Consider the following 18,778-nt stretch of genomic DNA (forward strand, 5'->3'; position numbering starts at 1 on the left):
GTACACCACGAAGCTCACATGATCGAGTTGGTGTACAAAGGAGGAGAGCCGAGGAAACCCTCACCGACGGTGATGATGATCCATGCCGCTCCAAAAGAAGAATTGACCGGTGGGGAAGCAGGGGTACAGTTGAAGGGGGAAGATGTCAAGCCATTGGTGATATTAGGGAAAAGTCCATCCACCGCAACAAAGAAACCAGAGCCAGCCAAATTGGTAGTATCGGGGACATCATCCACACCCGTAGTTGTTGTGAAAGGGGTCTGCAGGGAACTGGTCACCATAAAGCCGGTGGTTCAATTGCCAGTGATTGATAGCAGGGTTGTGCCTTGGAAGTATGAAATGGCAGTTGTAATGTACAAGGGGAAGCAAGTGGATGAGGATAGTTGTGAGGCGCAGGGACTGACTCGGTCGGGACGGTGTTTTGCTCCTGCGGAGTTGAGAAGGTCCAACCCAGCAGTAACAAAGAAACCCATGACAGAAGAAGAGGCGGAGGAGTTCTTGAAAAAGATGAAAGTGCAGGATTACTCCGTGGTCGAACAATTGAAGAAAACACCGGCCCAGATCTCGTTGTTATCATTATTGATCCATTCGGATGAACATCGTCGGGCCCTGATGAAGATACTGAATGAAGCTCATGTGCCCAATGAAATTTCAGTAAACCACCTTGAAACGATTGCCAACAAATTTTTTGAGGTAAACAGGGTAACATTCTCTGATGATGATCTGCCAGCGGAAGGCACGGACATAATAAAGCTCTCTACTTGACTGTCAAATGTGAAGATTCGGCAGTTACTCGGGCGTTGGTGGATAACGGCTCAAGTGCCAATATTTGTCCATTATCCACCCTGAACCACTTGAAGATTGACCACGGTAGAATCCACAAAAACAGCATTTGCGTCCGAGGATTTGACGGAAGTGGAACGGCCACCGTGGGGGATATTGTACTCGAGTTGACCATCGGCCCGGTTAAGTTTACTATGGAGTTCCAGGTATTGGATGTCGTGGTATCTTATAGCCTTTTGTTGGGACGACCGTGGATCCACGCGGCCAAAGCGGTGAATCCACCTTGCATCAAATGGTCAAGTTCGAATGGGACCGACAAGATGTCGTGCTGCATGGGGAAGACACTACGTTCACCATGGGAGGCGCCATTATGCCCTTCATAGAAACCAATGATGACAAAGGTCCCTGGGTTTACCAGATTTTCGATGCAGTGTCAGCAAACAAGATTCCCGAGGGTGAAAGCATTCCACACCCCCAGGGTAGCTTCCGCAACCGTCATGATGGTTTCAGAAATGTTGGGTAATGGGTTTGTGCCAGGAAAAGGCCTGGGAGCTGAGCTTCAAGGGATTGTTCAACCTGTCTCCTTGCCCAAGAATTTGGAGACTTTGGATTGGGGTTCAAACCTACTGCGGCAGATGTAAAGCGAGCGCGGAAAATGAAGAAGAGAGTTTGGGTTCTTCCCAAACCAATTCCGCGTCTCTCAAAGTCCTTTGTTAGAGCGAGCGCTAAGGGGTCACCTATCCCGAAAATTCTCGGACCATTGATTAGGATGGACGGGGATTTGAATCAGAGCTTCAAAAGGCTGTTCGCTGATGTCCATGTAATAGAAGTTGGAGACGGTTCCAGCAGAGCAGGCATACAGTTTGTGGTGCCTAAGGCCAATACCAATTGGACGGTTACTCCTCTTCCTACCCGGGGGGAGTCCTGGTAGTAGGCTTTGATTTTTCTTTCTTGTTTTTCGGATTATTCCAGGGTGTAATCCAAATCTCATTTTATTTTGTAAAGTGTGAACCCTGTTATCCCGCATTTTTAATAAAATTCTCTTTTCTTGTCTCATTTTAATCTTGTTTTGTTCTTTTCTCTTTCTGAACTGTTCTCTTTTTACTAGTTCTAATGACATGGCATGCACAACGGATCTTCGACCTAGTTTAATAAATCAATCTGACTCCGACTTAATTATACAAGAGATCGGTTATGATGATGAGTCCGAATATGACGAGGATGAAGCCTTCGAAGAAATAAACCGAGAATTGTGCCAGTTCGAAGAGAAACCCAAGCCTAATCTGAATGACACCGAGGCTATAAATCTAGGGGATGCAGATAATGTCAGAGAAACCAAAATCAGCATCCACATTGAGCCAAACATCAGGGAGGAATTAATCAAAGCCCTCATTGTGTTCAAAGATGTTTTTGCATGGTCATATGATGATATGCCAGGATTAAGCACCGATCTAGTGGTACACAAATTGCCCACTGACCCGGCATACCCTCCGATCAAGCAAAAACTGAGGAAGTTTAAGACGGATATGAGTGTGAAGATCAAAGAAGAAGTGACCAAGCAGCTGCAGGCAAATGTTATTCGGGTCATTCGATATCCCGAGTGGTTGGCCAATGTGGTACCTGTGCCGAAGAAGGATGGGAAAATCAGGGTATGTGTCGACTACCGCAATCTCAACAAGGCAAGTCCTAAGGATAATTTTCCATTGCCCAACATCCATATCTTGATCGATAATTGTGCTGGGCGCGAGATCGGATCCTTTGTGGACTACTATGCAGGATATCATCAGATCTTAATGGACGAAGAAGATGCGGAAAAGACGGCTTTCATTACGCCATGGGGAACTTACTTCTACCGGGTAATGCCATTCGGATTGAAGAATGTTAGGGCAACATACATGCGAGCAATGACTATTGTGTTTCATGACATGATACATAAAGAAATTGAAGTGTACGTAGATGACGTGATCATAAAGTCTTGGCGTCAAGAAGACCATGTAGCAGACCTAAGGAAGTTCTTTCAAAGACTTCGAAGGTATGATATTAAGCTCAACCCTGCCAAATGCACCTTCGGGGTTCCATCAGGAAAGCTGTTAGGATTCATCGTCAGTCGATGGGGTATTGAGCTGGACCCATCCAAGATCAAATCCATCCAAGATTTGCCACCACCAAAGAACAAAATAGAGGTAATGAGTCTATTGGGAAGACTAAATTATATCAGCAGGTTCATCGCTCAACTCACGAAGACTTGTGAACCCATATTTCGGCTGCTGAAGAAAGATGTTGCGGTAGACTGGACGGCGGAGTGTCAAGAGGCTTTAGACCAGATCAAAGGGTATCTATCCAATCCACCTGTGTTGGTTCCACCTGAGCCGGGGAGACCATTAATTCTTTATCTGACGGTCCTGGAGAATTCGTTTGGTTGCGTGTTGGGGCAACACGACATTACAGGAAGGAAGGAGCAGGCCATTTATTATCTTAGCAAGAAGTTTACAGTATATGAGGTCAAGTACACTCAACTCGAGAGGACATGTTGCGCCCTAACTTGGGTGGCTCAGAAGTTAAAGCACTATTTGTCCTCATATACTACTTATCTCATTTCCCGTTTGGATCCATTAAAGTACATTTTTCAGAAACCTATGCCCACAGGGAGGTTAGCAAAATGGCAAATTTTTGCTCACAGAGTTTGACATCGTCTATGTGACGAGGACGGCCATGAAAGCCCAAGCGCTGGCCGACCACTTGGCTGAGAATCCCGTTGATGAAGAATACGAGCCTTTGAGGACGTATTTTCCGGACGAGGAAGTAATGCATATAGGTGAGCTGGAATTACCCGAGGAACCAAGTTGGAAGCTTTTCTTTGATGGAACCGCAAACGCGAAAGGGGTTAGAATAGGAGCGGTACTCATTTCGGAAACAGGACGTCACTATCCTGTTACAGCCCAGCTATGTTTCTATTGTACCAACAACATGGCCGAGTATGAAGCATGCATTTTGGGTCTGCGACTAGCTGCAAACATAGATGTCCAGGACATTTTGGTCTTGGGAGACTCGGACCTCCTGGTGCATCAGATTCAGGGTGAGTGGGAAACACGGGATTTGAAACTCATACCATATCGACAATATTTGCACGATCTAAGCAAGCGATTTTGATCAGTGGAATTCAGACACATCCCGAGAGTTTATAACGAGGTTGCTGATGCATTGTCCACCTTAGAATCAATGTTACACCACCCCGACAAAATGTATGTTGACCCCTTGCACATTTAGGTTCGTGATCAGCATGCTTATTGCAATGTGGTAGAGGAGGAAGTGGATGGCGAGCCATGGTTTCTTGACATAAAGGAGTACCTCAAGATGGGGATATATCCGGAGCAGGCCACCAGAGACCAAAAAAGAGCCATCCGGCGTTTGGCAAATGGTTTCTTCCTCAGTGGAGGAGTGTTGTACAGAAGAACACCAGACTTGGGATTACTAAGATGTATAGACGCCGGTCAAGCCATGACGGTTATGGCGGAGTGCATATTGGAGTTTGTGGGCCACATATGAGCGGATATGTATTGGTAAAGAAGATTCTTCGAGCAGGGTACTATTGGCTCACTATGGAGCATGATTGTATCAACTTCGTGAGGAAATGCCATCAATGTCAGATACACGGAGATCTGATTCATTCTCCGCTGACAGAATTGCATACAATGTCAGCGCCATGGCCATTTGTTGCATGGGGCATGGATGTCATTGGGCCTATTGAGCCGGCAGCGACCAACGGCCATAGGTTCATTCTGGTGACCATCGATTATTTCACCAAGTGGGTGGAAGCTAAAACTTTCAAGTCGGTAACCAAGAAGGCAGTGGTGGATTTTGTTCACTCCCATATCATCTGCAGATTTGGGGTCCTAAAAGTGATCATCACGGATAATGGTGCAAATCTTAACAGCAATTTGATGAGGGAGGTATGCCAACAGTTTAAGATTACATACCACAATTCCACCCCATATCGTCCCAAGGCGAATGGCGCAGTTGAAGCAGCCAATAAGAACATCAAGAAGATACTGAGGAAGATGGTAGAAGGATCTAGACAATGGCATGAGAAATTACCCTTTGCCTTGTTGGGTTATCGCACTACAGTCCGGACTTTCGTAGGTGCAACTCCTTATTTGTTGGTATACGGAACTGAAGCAGTAATACCAGCAGAGGTCGAAATTCCGTCCCTCCGAATTATCGCTGAAGTCGGGATTGACGACGATGAATGGGTCAAAACTCGACTGGAGCAGTTGAACTTAATAGATGAAAAAAGATTGGTAGCAGTGTGTCATGGCCAGTTGTATCAAAGGAGAATGGCAAGGGCATACAATAAGAAGGTGCGCCCCAGAAAATTTGAAGTAGGGCAACAAGTATTGAAACGGATCCTCCCACATCAGATCGAAGCAAAAGGCAAGTTCGCCCCAAATTGGCAAGGGCCTTATGTTGTGACCATAGTGTTATCCAACGGCGCTTTATATCTAACAGATATCGAAGGAAGATGCGTCGACATGGCTATCAATTCTGATGCAGTCAAAAGATATTATGCGTAATTTCTTTGATTATGATAGTTATTGGTTCGTTTGTTTGTACTTGGTACTTATTGGATAATGAAATGACGGAGGCAATTCTTTCTTCTATCCAAACACTTTTAACCTTTGCTTTCCCCTTTGAGCCTTATTTATTCTTTCATAACCCTCTTTTGGAATCACTAATGGAAAAAATATATGAAAAAAAAGAGAAAGGAAAAATGAAAACAAGATAAAGGTCATAAGAAAAACAAAGGAATTGTAGGAACTACGTTTGACCTGATTCCTCAAAGAGGATACGTAGGCGCCTCACGGCTCGGTCATAGTGTATCATAGTGCACCATAGTGTGCATAGTGTGCATAACTCCACATAGTGTAAATATAAAAATCCCCAAGCAAGAAAACTAGGGCAGGAGTTATGTTTTGAAGTTTCAAAAAGGGGTTAATTCCAAGAGTTGTAGTGTTTCACCCGTCGAAGTTATTTTTGAATTTTGATAACCTTATTTAAACCCACACAAAACCAACATCGATGTCCAAAAAAGACCTCCCGATCAATATCCGAGGGGCGCCAAGTCAAGCGAATGAAATCCGAGAATAATACGCTAATCCCCAGCAAAGAAGAGGGTCATAAACTGGAAATGAATTGTTAGCCGAAAAGAACCTCCGGAAGAAAGAGTCATAGCGGCAGCACTCCAATCCCCCGCTGAAAAATAAAATAAGAGAGCCTTGTCGGTGAAAACCTTCACAGGTACCATAAGGCGACGAAAGATGAGAGAAATAAAACGAGAGAGTCTTATCGGTGAAAACCTTCACAGGCACCATAAGGCGACGGGAGCTGAGAGAAAGAAGAGAGTCTTATTAGTGAAAACCCCTCGAAGGGCACTATAAGGCAACAAGATAGAGTGGCAAAAGGATCCACATTTGCGAAGAGGTGGGCACCTATTTATCCCCAGCAAGTGAGGCCATCAGGAATATTGATTGATACAAATTGACTGGGTCGATTAATCCGTAATGCACGACATGATTGTTGGGACCAGTCATACCGTCCAGATAAGTTCTTTCTTTTTCTTCTCTCCCAGCATTTGTTTCAGAAAGATTTTTCTCTTTTTTCTATCTTTTTCATTTCTTTGTCTAAAGGACTTTTTCCAGAAATTTGTTTTGAGAAGGATTTTTCAGAGTTTACTACCAGGGGCCAAAATGGTACAAAGCAAAATGCGAAGGGGACAGGCCAAAGCCAAGGCAATAAGACAAAAAGTGTTTGTTGTAAAACCAAATGACAAACTGGCCTAGAAAGTTAAGGGGAACATGAAGAAGAGCAGAAAACGACGGTTGAAGGACTTGTGGACCAAGTTCCAAGAAGGTCCCCAGCAAGAACTTTGATAGATCACGGACCAAGGTCCAAGGTGGTTAGACACCACAGAAAGGGGGAAGGAGGAAGAGAGAATTAATCCACAGCAAGATAACCCTAACAGTCCTATCCTCAATAACGTTATCCCCAGGTGATAACATGTTATGCCCTGCAGGGCTGGGAGAAAATAAACTTTTAAGGGAGTAGTTTCGAAGTTGAAGAGGACTCCCACAGCATGTTTTGAAACAAAAGAGTGGGGAAGGGATAAATGGAAAACCATCCCCAGCAGAAATACCATCCCCAGCAGACATATCATCCCCAGCAAGCAACTTTATCCCCAACCAGTTTTGGGAGCACAGAGCAAGGGAAAGGGAAAGGAAAATCATCCCCCAGCAGGAGTGACACGATTACTCACCATGTTAAAACTAACAAAACTCTCTTTGATTTCTACAGGAAAATAAAGGTTGATGATGGCAGAAAGACACGCCACAAGGAAGGTCACCAAAACCGGGGCAGAAAATTTTCTGCCGTTGTCAAAATTTTCTCGGAGGAACGAGGAAACAAATTCAAATATTTTTTAGTTGAACAGGCGCCCACTTGTATAACGAGAGGAATACTTTTCAGTCTTTTTATTTCATGTCCTAGGCGCCCACCAGTATAACAAAGGAATACATTTCTGTTTTTCATTTCATGTCCTAGGCGCCCACCAGTATAACGAGGGAATACATTTCTGTTTTTCGTTTCATGTCCTAGGCGCCCACCAGTATAACGAGGGAATACATTTCTGTTTTTCGTTTCATGTCCTAGGCGCCCACTAGTATAACGAGGGAATACATTTCTGTTTTTCGTTTCATGTCCTAGGCGCCCACCAGTATAACGAGGGAATACATTTCTGTTTTTCATTTCATGTCCTAGGCGCCCACCAGTATAACGAGGGAATACATTTCTGTTTTTCATTTCATGTCCTAGGCGCCCACCAGTATAACGAGGGAATACATTTCTATTTTTCATTTTCATGTCCTAGGTCGCCCACCAGTATAATGAGGGAATACATTTCTGTTTTTCGTTTCATGTCCTAGGCGCCCACCAGTATAACGAGGGAATACATTTCTATTTTTCGTTTCATGTCCTAGGCGCCCACCAGTATAACAAGGGAATACATTTCTGTTTTTCATTTCATGTCCTAGGCGCCCACCAGTATAACGAGGGAATACATTTTTGTTTTCATTTCATGACCTAGGCGCCCACCAGTATAACGAGGGAATACATTTCTATTTTTCATTTTCATGTCCTAGGTCGCCCACCAGTATAAGGAGGGAATACATTTCTGTTTTTCATTTCATGTCCTAGGCGCCCACCAGTATAACAAGGGAATACATTTCTGTTTTTTGTTTCATGTCCTAGGCACCCACCAGTATAACGAGGGAATACATTTCTATTTTTCATTTCATGTCCTAGGTCGCCCACCAGTATAACGAGGGAATACATTTCTATTTTTCATTTTCATGTCCTAGGCGCCCACCAGCATAACGAGGGAATACGTTTCATATTTTTGCATTCAGGCGCCCACCTGTATAATGAGGGGAATGCTTTCCAGTCTTATACTTCAGGTCTTGAAATCAGTAATCCACCGGAAGGCAGAAGGTTACAGCAAAAATCCCTGGCATAACAAGTTTTGATGAAGAGAGTTGTATCCCCAGAGGAGCCACCGAAAAGCTTAATGAAGGAAGCCATATCCCCAGCAGACCAAACTAGACAGTGAGAATTGGTATTCAGAGTAGAAAAAGGTTGGTGTCACCCCCATCAGTTTTCGGAAGAAAGCAGCACCGGAATAGATGTAAGCCGACAAGAAAGCAAGGCGTCCAGAACAAATGGAAGATGGATGGGACCTTGTAATCCGTTATCTAGCCTAGCTTCTTGATTTTTCTTTAAAGCACGATGTAATAAGGAGATCGGTAAGCAGTAGTAACAACATGCAGCAGCAGTAACAGCAAATCACAGTCCCATGGTAGTCCCAGCTACCAAAACTTCCCGAACTACATTAACCTGATTCCCTTCGAGCCATGGATATGTAGGAAACCTTTGAAGCAAAGGTTCGGTTAAATCTTTTTCAAAACAAAATGCTTCACACGGAGTCTTCCAACGAGCAAAGTTGCTCGTGTCTGCTCACTTTATCTTTGCACGAAAGCTCTTTGTGCTTTCAAACAAAGAGGGGCAGCTGTGAGCACGTGATTTTTGCTTCACGGAAACTACTCCAAAAGAAATCGGAAAAGAAATAAAACAAGTTACCTTCGGGTACAATTTTGAGGATTTGTGTGACATTTTGATAATTGTTTTGTCCGTAAATGCTCGCCTTGCTATAGTTAGAAAAATACAAAAATACATATTGCATGCATTTAGGAAAAATGGTACATTTAGGAATTAATTAACCATTATTTGGTTTTTAAAAGTGAATCACAAAATTATGCATTTCTATTCTATTTATTGTATGGTAATTTTATTAAATATTTTAATTCATGCGATAATTGTTGTTAGGTGTTAATTAATATTTGTGTAGTTTAATTTTGGTTTTTAGGAATTTTTGGTTTAATTATAGCTAGGAAAATACAGAATTTGGGCCAAAATTTAACTGAAAATCAGGCCCAAACCAATTTGCAACGACCCAGTCCAAACCAGGGCTCCAGGACCTCCCCAAACGACGTCGTTCCAGCCTATCAGATATGGACCGTTGATCAAACAGATCTAACGGTCCAGTTCATCTCCCGTCTAAATTGAAACGACGTCGTTTAGGTGCGCCTAATCAGAGCCGTTCATTTCACTTAATCTAACGGACTCAAACCACCCCCAGATGCCCGACCCATTTGGCCCCGGACTAGCCCGACCTCCTTTCAAGTGGAACGACACCGTTCCCTTTAAGTGAAGGGATCCTGGCCCTCGATTTCACCTAATCCAACGGCCAGGATCCGTTTTCCCCCTCCGTATATAATGCCTCGCCCTTTACCCACGCCTCCAAACCAAACCCCCATCTTCGCCCACTGTGCACCATCATCCCAAACACAAACCCAAACCCCCTGTTCCAAACCCTAGCCGCCCTCATACACTCTCACCGTAAACCCGGACACCACGACGCCGGTGACCACCAAAATAACACCCCTGATGCACCCAGCCACCCTGAACACGAATCCATTAGCAGCCTGCTTCGAATCATTCCCCATCGTCTCGAATCTTCGTTTGAAGATTCGAGCAAAACCCCGATCTATACCAACCCACCCCGGATTCACACCAGTCATTACCCTTCCCTCACTCGTGACCAAACCAAGCTTGGTTTGGTCCGAATCTACCCACAAATCCTCAAGCCCAAATCGGACTGTTCGAACCCTAGAACACAAGAACTTTGGGAATCCGGCCAGTTTAAATGGAGGGTTGGGGTCTAATAGACCTTAATCGAAGTGTTCTCAGTTGAGAACACCTCGATTAAAGTCTGTTCGACCTCAAATGGTCGAGTCCAGTCAAAGCTTGGGTCGTTTGTTGTTGAGCTTCCAGAGTAAGTTCTCTTTTCCTTTTCTGTTTCTGTTTGAATGGTGTTTATGTTTGTTAGCATGTTTAATTAGTTTGGATGATGTTTCTGATATTTTCTTTCAATTTTCTCCATCTTCGTAAGACTTTTTTATTTGGTTGATTGTTCTTCTGTTTATGGTTGAATACGTATGGTGATATACATACTCGATTTGATCTGTGTCGTCAAGTGTTCCATTCATGTTGTTCCTCTGTTTTGTGCAAAGTTGTCTGAAGCCATTTGGACCCTGCTCGTATTAATTGTTTAATCGACTGATTGTTCTACGTTATAATTAGTATAGTCGATTAGATAAACGTCGTCGATTAGTTTTATAGGACTGAATGTTCAAATATTCTGATTCGTATAGCTTCATATGATTGATCGAATCATTGTCGTTTAGCTAATTGTTTGACATTATCTGTGAATGGTTTGTAGCTGCAGTGTAATAGCTAGACTCAGTTTAGGGCAGCTTGAGTTGGAACTTTCAGAAGTTCAAAATTTTAGGCTGTTGAAGCAGGGTAAAACAGTAATAACCAGGGGTTAACAGGGGTAGTTTGGGGGTATGAAAAGATCAGAAATGGTTAGTTTAAGTTGGGCTGACAGTAGGGTACTGAAGTATGATTAAACTAATATAATAGTGGGGAACAAAACTTGGTAGCATGGGATGTTAGTTAAGTATTATAATAGGCCCATACCATTTGAGTAATAATAAAATGAATGGATGGGGGATCAGTTGGATGGTCAGCTGCCCATACCATTTGGGGCACAAAACACCTGATAATGGGAAATAAAGGGGTATGGGCAGAGTTGAGGTCTGAAGGGAACGAGGCAGCCTGGGGCTTGCCTGTATTTTGCCTATAAATAGGCTCATTTAGGGTAGAGTAAGGGGCTGGACAGTTAAGTTGAGAGCTGGACAGTTTTAAGTGTTAAGAGATAAAAGAAAAGGCCAAAAACAAGGCTGGACTTTCAAACCTTGAATAGGTCAGCCTAAATTCAGAGTAATAGAGATTTAAGAGTGTGCTGGATTTTTGAACATAACAAATCAGAGGCTATTGTTTTCTGCATCTATTTCCTTCTCTGCTTAGCCTGTATTTGTTGGGACACTGCTAGGTTTTCAGCTTAGTTTCCCTGGTTTCTCCGCTGGTTCAACACTGTTTCAGCTGAGTGTTTTGGGTTTTCTGAGTTCACTGTACTTCTGTTTGGTTTAAATCTGTTGCTGGTTTCTCCTACTGGGTATTACTGGATTTTTGTTTGGTTGGGTTTGCTATTGATAACAAAAATCTGATTGTTGGGGTTGTGTTGTTGTTTTTCTGTTGTTGTTGTTGCTGTGTATGCTACTGCTGCACTGACCATTCCTCTTCCTCTTTTGCTTTCCTATACCATGTACACTACCCTGAACCACATTGATGTAAGCTCGTTGAAGTTGAAAGGAAATGCTCGAACACATTTGTTGATCAACTAAGAACTGCCTGCATTTTAATTGGTGTTAGTTTAGATGTTCTCCTGTTATATAGATAAAAGTTATGTGTATAATCAAAACTGTTTTTAAGGTGGGTTATCTGTTAAGCATTGTATAACATTGAAACGTTAAATTGAATCTTTGGAATGGCATGAAGTGTAGTTAGTTCAACAGGTTTGTGAAATGGGATTGTTGAATCAGTTTGGAGGAACTCGAATGTCATCAGTAATAGGCGCGTCTAGATTAAGGTCAGGTTAAAAGGGTAATGAACTTGTAATAGGATTCCAATTCATGAGCTGATTTAGTAATATTCACCGTACTCGCTAGTAATTTTATCATTAATCATGACATTATATTAGGATGTCTTCGTTGAATAACAGTTTCTGAATTCGATAGTAAGCAAATCCTGAAATATTGTTGGTAGATTAGTGTTGAAAACGGTTAAAAGTCAGGAAAAGAAAGGTTCATTTACACTAAATTGGTTCATTAAAACCCATAGTTCGTTAAGTTGTTGATTTGAACAACAAAAGCTGGGACATTGCATGCTTGTAATTAATTAGGTTTTTTTTTATCTTTAGAGACAAAGGTAAATAGAAAAATGTAGTTTCTTTAGGATCGTACTTTTAAAATAAACGAGATGAGCCTCGCCAAATAAAACGCGCAAATTGCGGGGCCCTCACAAAAAATGTATGTGTTAAGTACTTAGAATACGGGATAGGCCGCTTAGCGAACTCCACGGCCTTACCCAAAATAACAACACGCTAGTTTCTTTAGGACGCGTCTTAATTAATCTTACTTTCTTAAACTCGGGTGCACATTTATGTGACTCAAATCCAAATCTCAGCGGAGTCGAAATGTGTCTCTAATTACGGGTACATTGATTGTGACGTGGTTCGAGATGCGTGCCCATGACGTTGCAAATTCCTTTTAAAAAAATAAGAATGAGATGAGCCTCGCCGAATAAAAAATACAAAATTGCGGGACCCTCAGTAAATATTTGCTTCAAAATTGCTTAGACTTCGGGATGGACCGTTTAGCAAAATTTCACGGCCTTACCCAAAATAAATGATACGCTAGTCACTTTACGCGCGCCTTTAATAATTTAATTTTCTTAAACTCGGGTGCACATTTATGTGACCCAAATTCAAATCTCAATGGAGTCAAAGTGTGTCGACAACCACGGGTACATTGATTGTGACGCGGTTCGAGATACATTTTCACAACGTTGCAATTCCCTGTAAAAGTAATAATAATAATAATGAAAGCGGTAAAGAGTTAAAATCTGCACATAAGTTCATATTTGTATAAAATCAGATAATCAAGCCAAATATGATAGTTGAGCGACCGTGCTAGAACCACGGAACTCGGGAATGCCTAACACCTTCTCCCGGGTTAACAGAATTCCTTATCCGGATTTTTGGTTCGCGGACTGTAATACAGAGTCATTCTTTTCCTCGATTCGGGATTAAGTTGGTGACTTGGGACACCCTAAATCTCCCAAGTGGCGACGCTGAATAAATAAATAAATCCCGTTTCGATTGTCCTTTAATTGGAAAAACTCCTTCACCCCCTGCGGGGGCGGAAAAGGGAGGCATGACAAATCCTACCTTCATTTGCGAAGCACCTATCTATTCTTTCCAGAATTAGAGATGTTTTATTACTGTACCTTTTATTTGTCCAAGTGTATTTACTTCCTTTATAACCTAGGTCTAAAAGGTTACACTCATTTATACAGTTCCAGAACAGATTGATGCGGCTCAGGTTTATGGGATTGGCCCCAAATTTGTCCCTGACCTTTAAGACTTCATTGAAGTCTCCTCCTACAAACCAGTTGGTTTTAAGGTTTTTTGATATTGTGATTAGGTTCTCCCATAGGAGTTTCATATTAGATAAAATATTACTAGCATAGATAGCAGAGAAGAGCCATGGAGGGTGGTTGGGACTTACCTTAACCATTGCATGGATGCCTTGGGGGGTAGTTGCCACTTCTTTAACTGCCACATACTCTTCTTTCCACATGAACACTATACCTCCAGAGAGCCCTACTACCGGAGATTGGATGATCATATCAAATTAGAGCTCTTGAGCTAGATTCTGGTAGTCTTCCATTTTTGTTTTAAGCAGGACAAGCATCGTAGGCTTGTGCATTTTCACCATTTCTAAACAGTGTTGCTTGAACTCAGCACTGTTTCCTCCCTAACATTCCATATGATGTAATTCATCAGTGGAGTCGGGGGTGGTTGGTGAGGTCCCTCTTTAGGGTTCCTTGGTCCTTGCGGATCCTTCATTAGATATGGGGGTGATTTTCTCTTGAGGCTCAGTACTGGGGTTAAGTTCAGTAAAGGCTTGATTGGACCATGGGTTTGGGTAGAGACGAGACTCATTTCACACTTGGTCATCGTTCTGGGGTAGAGTACCACTATTATCTCGCTGGTTTTTGTGCTGAACTATATCGCTCTCACTGAGTCTAGTAGGAGCGAGTCTGTTCGTGGTGTGGCATAAGGTGCTCCCTCTTCCTCCGAGGCATTCTTCTTCTTGAGGATTTCCAGCGCTTTGAAGATCCCTTTCTTGATGTTTTAGAGAGGGGGTGAAATGCTCTTCTCTTTTGGAGTAGAAGATGATGGTTTGTATTGAGTTTGATGGTCGATCATTATGAAGACCGGCTCCGCTGATGGATCCTCCTTTGTCAGATATGGGAAGAAGGGTAGGGTTTGGAAGCTCTGTAGAATGTGGTTGTTGAGTGCGTGAGGGTCAGTTAATGGTGAGTTGTTGTCTCTGTTGACCATCGACTGCCATAGGAGAGGCCCAAAGGCTGCTAATGCTTTGCTCAATGCTTCCACCGTGATTCTGGCTAGGTGAGTTGGGTTTTGTACTATCAGGGTCACCTTTTGATTGCCCAGGGTGAAATTGTAAGAGAGACCCTAGCCTTGTAGAGCAACCTCCAACCAGGAGGTCGGTTGGTAGTCCGGTGGTGGTGGTAGGGAGATGATGATAGTTGGTTGCATTTCGTTTTCCATTTTTGTGTTTCTTTGCTTTACTACTTTGGGTAATAAAGGGGGTGATCTTAAAAGACTGGCGTTCCATCAGAACTCCCTTTAGTGTCAAATCTCGGTCAGTGGAAGGGTTACAGGAAATCGGAACTAGGGGTTGGGTTGGTCATTAATTGGGGATCTAATGTAGTTGTCGGGTGTAGTCTTTTCATCTAGAGATGGGGGGTACCAGATAGGGCACTTGATTGTAGGTGACGACTATTGATATTTCTCCATTAGAGGTCGTTTCAGGAGGGCTGGTAAGGGAAGCGTAGGTGAGTGAATTAGGATGGGGAATTGGGCTGACAGTTGTGGCTTTGGTGTTGTACCCATTTGTGGAAAAAAGACCGGCCCCATTGGGTATTTCACCATCATTGAGAAGGGGAGTCTCGGAAGTTGGGCTAAAGGCGCCTTGAACGATGGGTTCATGATTGGGGTCAGTAGGGTCGTCAGGAACTGGCCCCGTTTTCCTTTTAGCGCTTGTACTGGTCTGGGCCCGAGTACTGGGTTTCTAACTTTGTTGGGTCAGCCCTTGTGACTTGGTGGGGCTTAAGTTATTCATTAGGCCATTGGGCTTTTTTTGGGAATTTGGGGGGGGGGGGTTGACTTTTTTTGAATTGTAACGCAGAGTTTGAGTTTGAAGGAATTTACCTGAGTTAGCATCGAACAAATTTACCCGTATATCTGAGGAGCATGGTGTGGTTTACTCATTCTGACACCATTTTTATTTGTTGATTTCGCTAACCCTTGCTTTCTTCTTCTTGGGAAGGTAACAGTTGTCCACTCGCTCTCCTCTGTTTGGATTGTTTTCCTCTGTTGTGCTTCCTGTGGCTCATGGGTTGTTATGGGTGTGGTTGCGCGGTAATTTCAACCTTGTGCAGTGTGCCCGATTCTGCCACAAATAGTGCACGGAGTCCCTTCTCCTTCGTAGATCATGGCCTGTTTATGGTCTCCTATTATAACCGATGTTTCCATTGGGGTTTCTAGTGGTACTTGGATATAAATACGGGCATATCTTCCCCTGAGAGTAGAAGATGTGCATTGGTCTATTTTGAGAAGTTTGCTTAGTTTCCTTCCAACTTTTTCTAGGATGTCCTGATCGTAGAATTCTGTTGGTAATTAAGGGAGCCGGATCCATATGGCAGTGATGTAAGGGTGGCTTCTTGAGGAACAAATTTAGGTTCTCATTTCCGCACGATAAAAAATTTCCAAAGATGAACCAGGGCCAAGGTGGAGAGTCTTAACCATACTTTCTTCTAAACTAAATTTGACTATGTAGAAGTCCCACCTAGGTCAATCAAAATTAATTGTTCGGATGATTTCTATAGCTCAATTAGTTTAGATCGAAGGAAATGGTGGGGGCATCTTTCGCTTGAAGACCTTGATGACTACGGAGTAGCGCCATGGAAGGTAAAGGCACTTTTTGTCATCTTGTGAAAGGGGAATTGAAACCTTTGTCAAGATCTGGGTTTGGATGAGAGTCTACCTTATAGTAATCAGTTTGGTTGCTCTCCGGTTTGTCCAACCTTATAGGAGTGGGTTGGTAATTCTACATCCATTTAGTTATGCTCGCCCCGAAGTTCCGGTAGGATTGGTGGTTTGATTAGTGGGGATCCATGAACAAATTTTCTGTGATTTCTCCTTGTTAGAAGAATATTCCTCGGAAACTGTTTCCGTGTGTTCATTTCCGCATTTGGAAACTGTTCTTTTTCCTCTTTCTCAGCCTATCACCTCTTCCATTTCCTTCAGACACTATTCATACCATCTCGACTACCTCACATTTATTCAATTTCTTCCCCCGAAGAATAGCAAAACAATACTCTTTCTTCTTCAATTGGATCCAAATTTTCCAGTTATTGAAATATGATGTCAAAGCTCGAATTTTTGTTTCTTTGTCATAATTTTGCTGCAAAATAGGAATGATTTAACAGTCAAAAATCAGAGAAGAATAATGTGGGGGGCTGTCCAATTGGGAATATTGGCAGCCTTTCTTGTGCTGTTTGTCCCTATAGGTATGGCAGGTTGGCACTTGAGCCGTAACAAAATGTTATTTTTCAGTTGTGCCCTTTTTATTTCCCTTGCTGTTTGTGTTCATTTGACCCCTTATTTCCCTTCAGTCTCCTCTATGCTTTATTCACCAGGTTCAGTACCCCTATCATCATCATCAATTGTAAATGTTGATTCTTGCATTTCTTTACTTCACCAAGTATCATTTAATTTTCAAGACTTGAATAATAATAACAATAATAATGAGAAGACTAGTGTGGAAAATACCAATTCTTGGAGGTGGATTGACTCTCAACCTGTTGTTCAATGTGATTTCCAGAAGTTGACCAAGTCTGATGCTTCAGATTTGTTTAATGGCTCATGGGTTGTTGTTGCTGGGGATTCACAAGCAAGGTTATTTGTACTTTCTTTGTTGGAGCTGTTATTGGGGGAAAATGAAATGGGGGTGATTAAGGGGGATTTGTTCAAGAGGCATAGTGATTATAAAGTTTTTATTGATGAGATTGGGATGAAGTTGGAATTTATTTGGGCACCTTATGTGAGTAACTTGACTGATTTGGTTGTTGGGTTCGAAGAAAAAAAGAGTTATCCTGATGTCTTTGTGATTGGGGCAGGGCTATGGGATATGTTACATGTAAATAATGCAACTGATTATGGTGTTTCCCTAAAGTTGTTGCGGGATTTAGTTGTATTGCTGTTACCAGTACCTTCAGATTTTCTTAATGATGGAGCTGGCACGAATTTAGTCTCGATTCGATCCCCCAACTTCTTTTGGCTGGAAATGCCAAAGCTGATAAACTCGATGTTGAATACAGATGAGAAGCGAGAGAAGATGACTGATGTGACGTGGCAAGCTTATACGGATGAGCTTTATAGCAGTAAGCTGCTGCGACAATCTGGTGGGCCCCTTTGGTTGCTGGACATTCATGCGTTGAGTAATAGTTGTGGAGCTCGTTGTACTACTGATGGAATGCATTATCATGGGGTCGTATATGAAGCTGCAGTTCATGTAATGCTAAATGGATTGCTTATAGAATCTAATCAGAAGCTGTAATGTAGCCAGGGACAGGGTAATTGAATTAGTTCTGTAATTGCTAGAGCTTTCTTTGTTATACAGGATTATTTTCCTGGTGCTACACTCAATAACTGAAGATCAGTAGCGAGAAGTTTTTGATGGTAATTCATACTGAGGTTCATATTCCTTTTCCCCTCTTTCTTCAATTGTATGATTACTGATACTCTCACAACTTGTATACTGGAGCAAACCCCTAATGTCTCACTGCCAATTTTAATGCGAACATGTGTAGAGATTCACATCAATGTTTCTGATAGTTGTTTGATGGTCTTAACGTATATCATACTAGTTGCACCTATATTCAGTTTTTTTCTTGCATCCCGTATAAAGTTAATCTAATTTCTCCTGAAGCTAGTGAATTTTTTTTAGATACATATCTGTGATTCTCTTTGTGCGCTTTTGTTCCTTTCACGTCAAGTTAAACAGCTCCTCAATTTATACAGTTTCAACTCCTGCTATTCTGTGTCATCATTGTTGATAGTGTAGTCCAAACATCCAAGATACTTAGACTGTATAGGATTATATCCAAGTAAAAGTATAAAATGAAATTTCTTTGCTATATTCCAATTTCCATCTTAAGCAATCTGCTATCACCTCCTATGCAGGTCATCAGATTTAAACTTTACTCAGTAATTAGTTGCTGCTACCCCCAAGCGATCTTATGTCAATTAGTGGAATTATTTTATTTTCTAGCTCCTTACATAGAATGCATTAGTGGAAGATAAGCTGCTAATTTACTTTCCAGCTTTTGTTGGTTTCAGAGCCAAAGGTAGTTCCATAGTTCTATTTGTTGGAAACTCTGAGCTATATGGGTATTTAATACATTTGATGCTTCTACTTTTAAACTAGAATTACTTTGCAGACATGTATGTTTATAGTCAGTTAAATAACAACGTTATCGGAAACTAGTTGCACAATACAACTTAATCACACTTGAGTCCTTGCATTGTAACAGCCCAGCCCACTAGTGATAT

General features: G+C 42.2%; 1 protein-coding gene across 1 annotated transcript; it reads left to right on the forward strand.

The window, feature by feature from the left end:
* The first annotated feature begins 15,773 nt into the window (after nucleotides 1-15,773).
* On the forward strand, nucleotides 15,774-18,049 carry LOC104212516 (protein ALTERED XYLOGLUCAN 9-like). Its single transcript, XM_009761805.2, has one exon. The coding sequence runs from the start codon at nucleotides 16,674-16,676 to the stop codon at nucleotides 17,781-17,783; it is 1,110 nt and encodes a 369-aa protein (XP_009760107.1). The 5' UTR covers nucleotides 15,774-16,673; the 3' UTR covers nucleotides 17,784-18,049.
* The last annotated feature ends 729 nt before the right edge of the window (nucleotides 18,050-18,778 follow it).

This window comes from Nicotiana sylvestris, chromosome 2 (assembly GCF_000393655.2).
Source record: "Nicotiana sylvestris chromosome 2, ASM39365v2, whole genome shotgun sequence".
Lineage (NCBI taxonomy): Eukaryota > Viridiplantae > Streptophyta > Magnoliopsida > Solanales > Solanaceae > Nicotiana > Nicotiana sylvestris.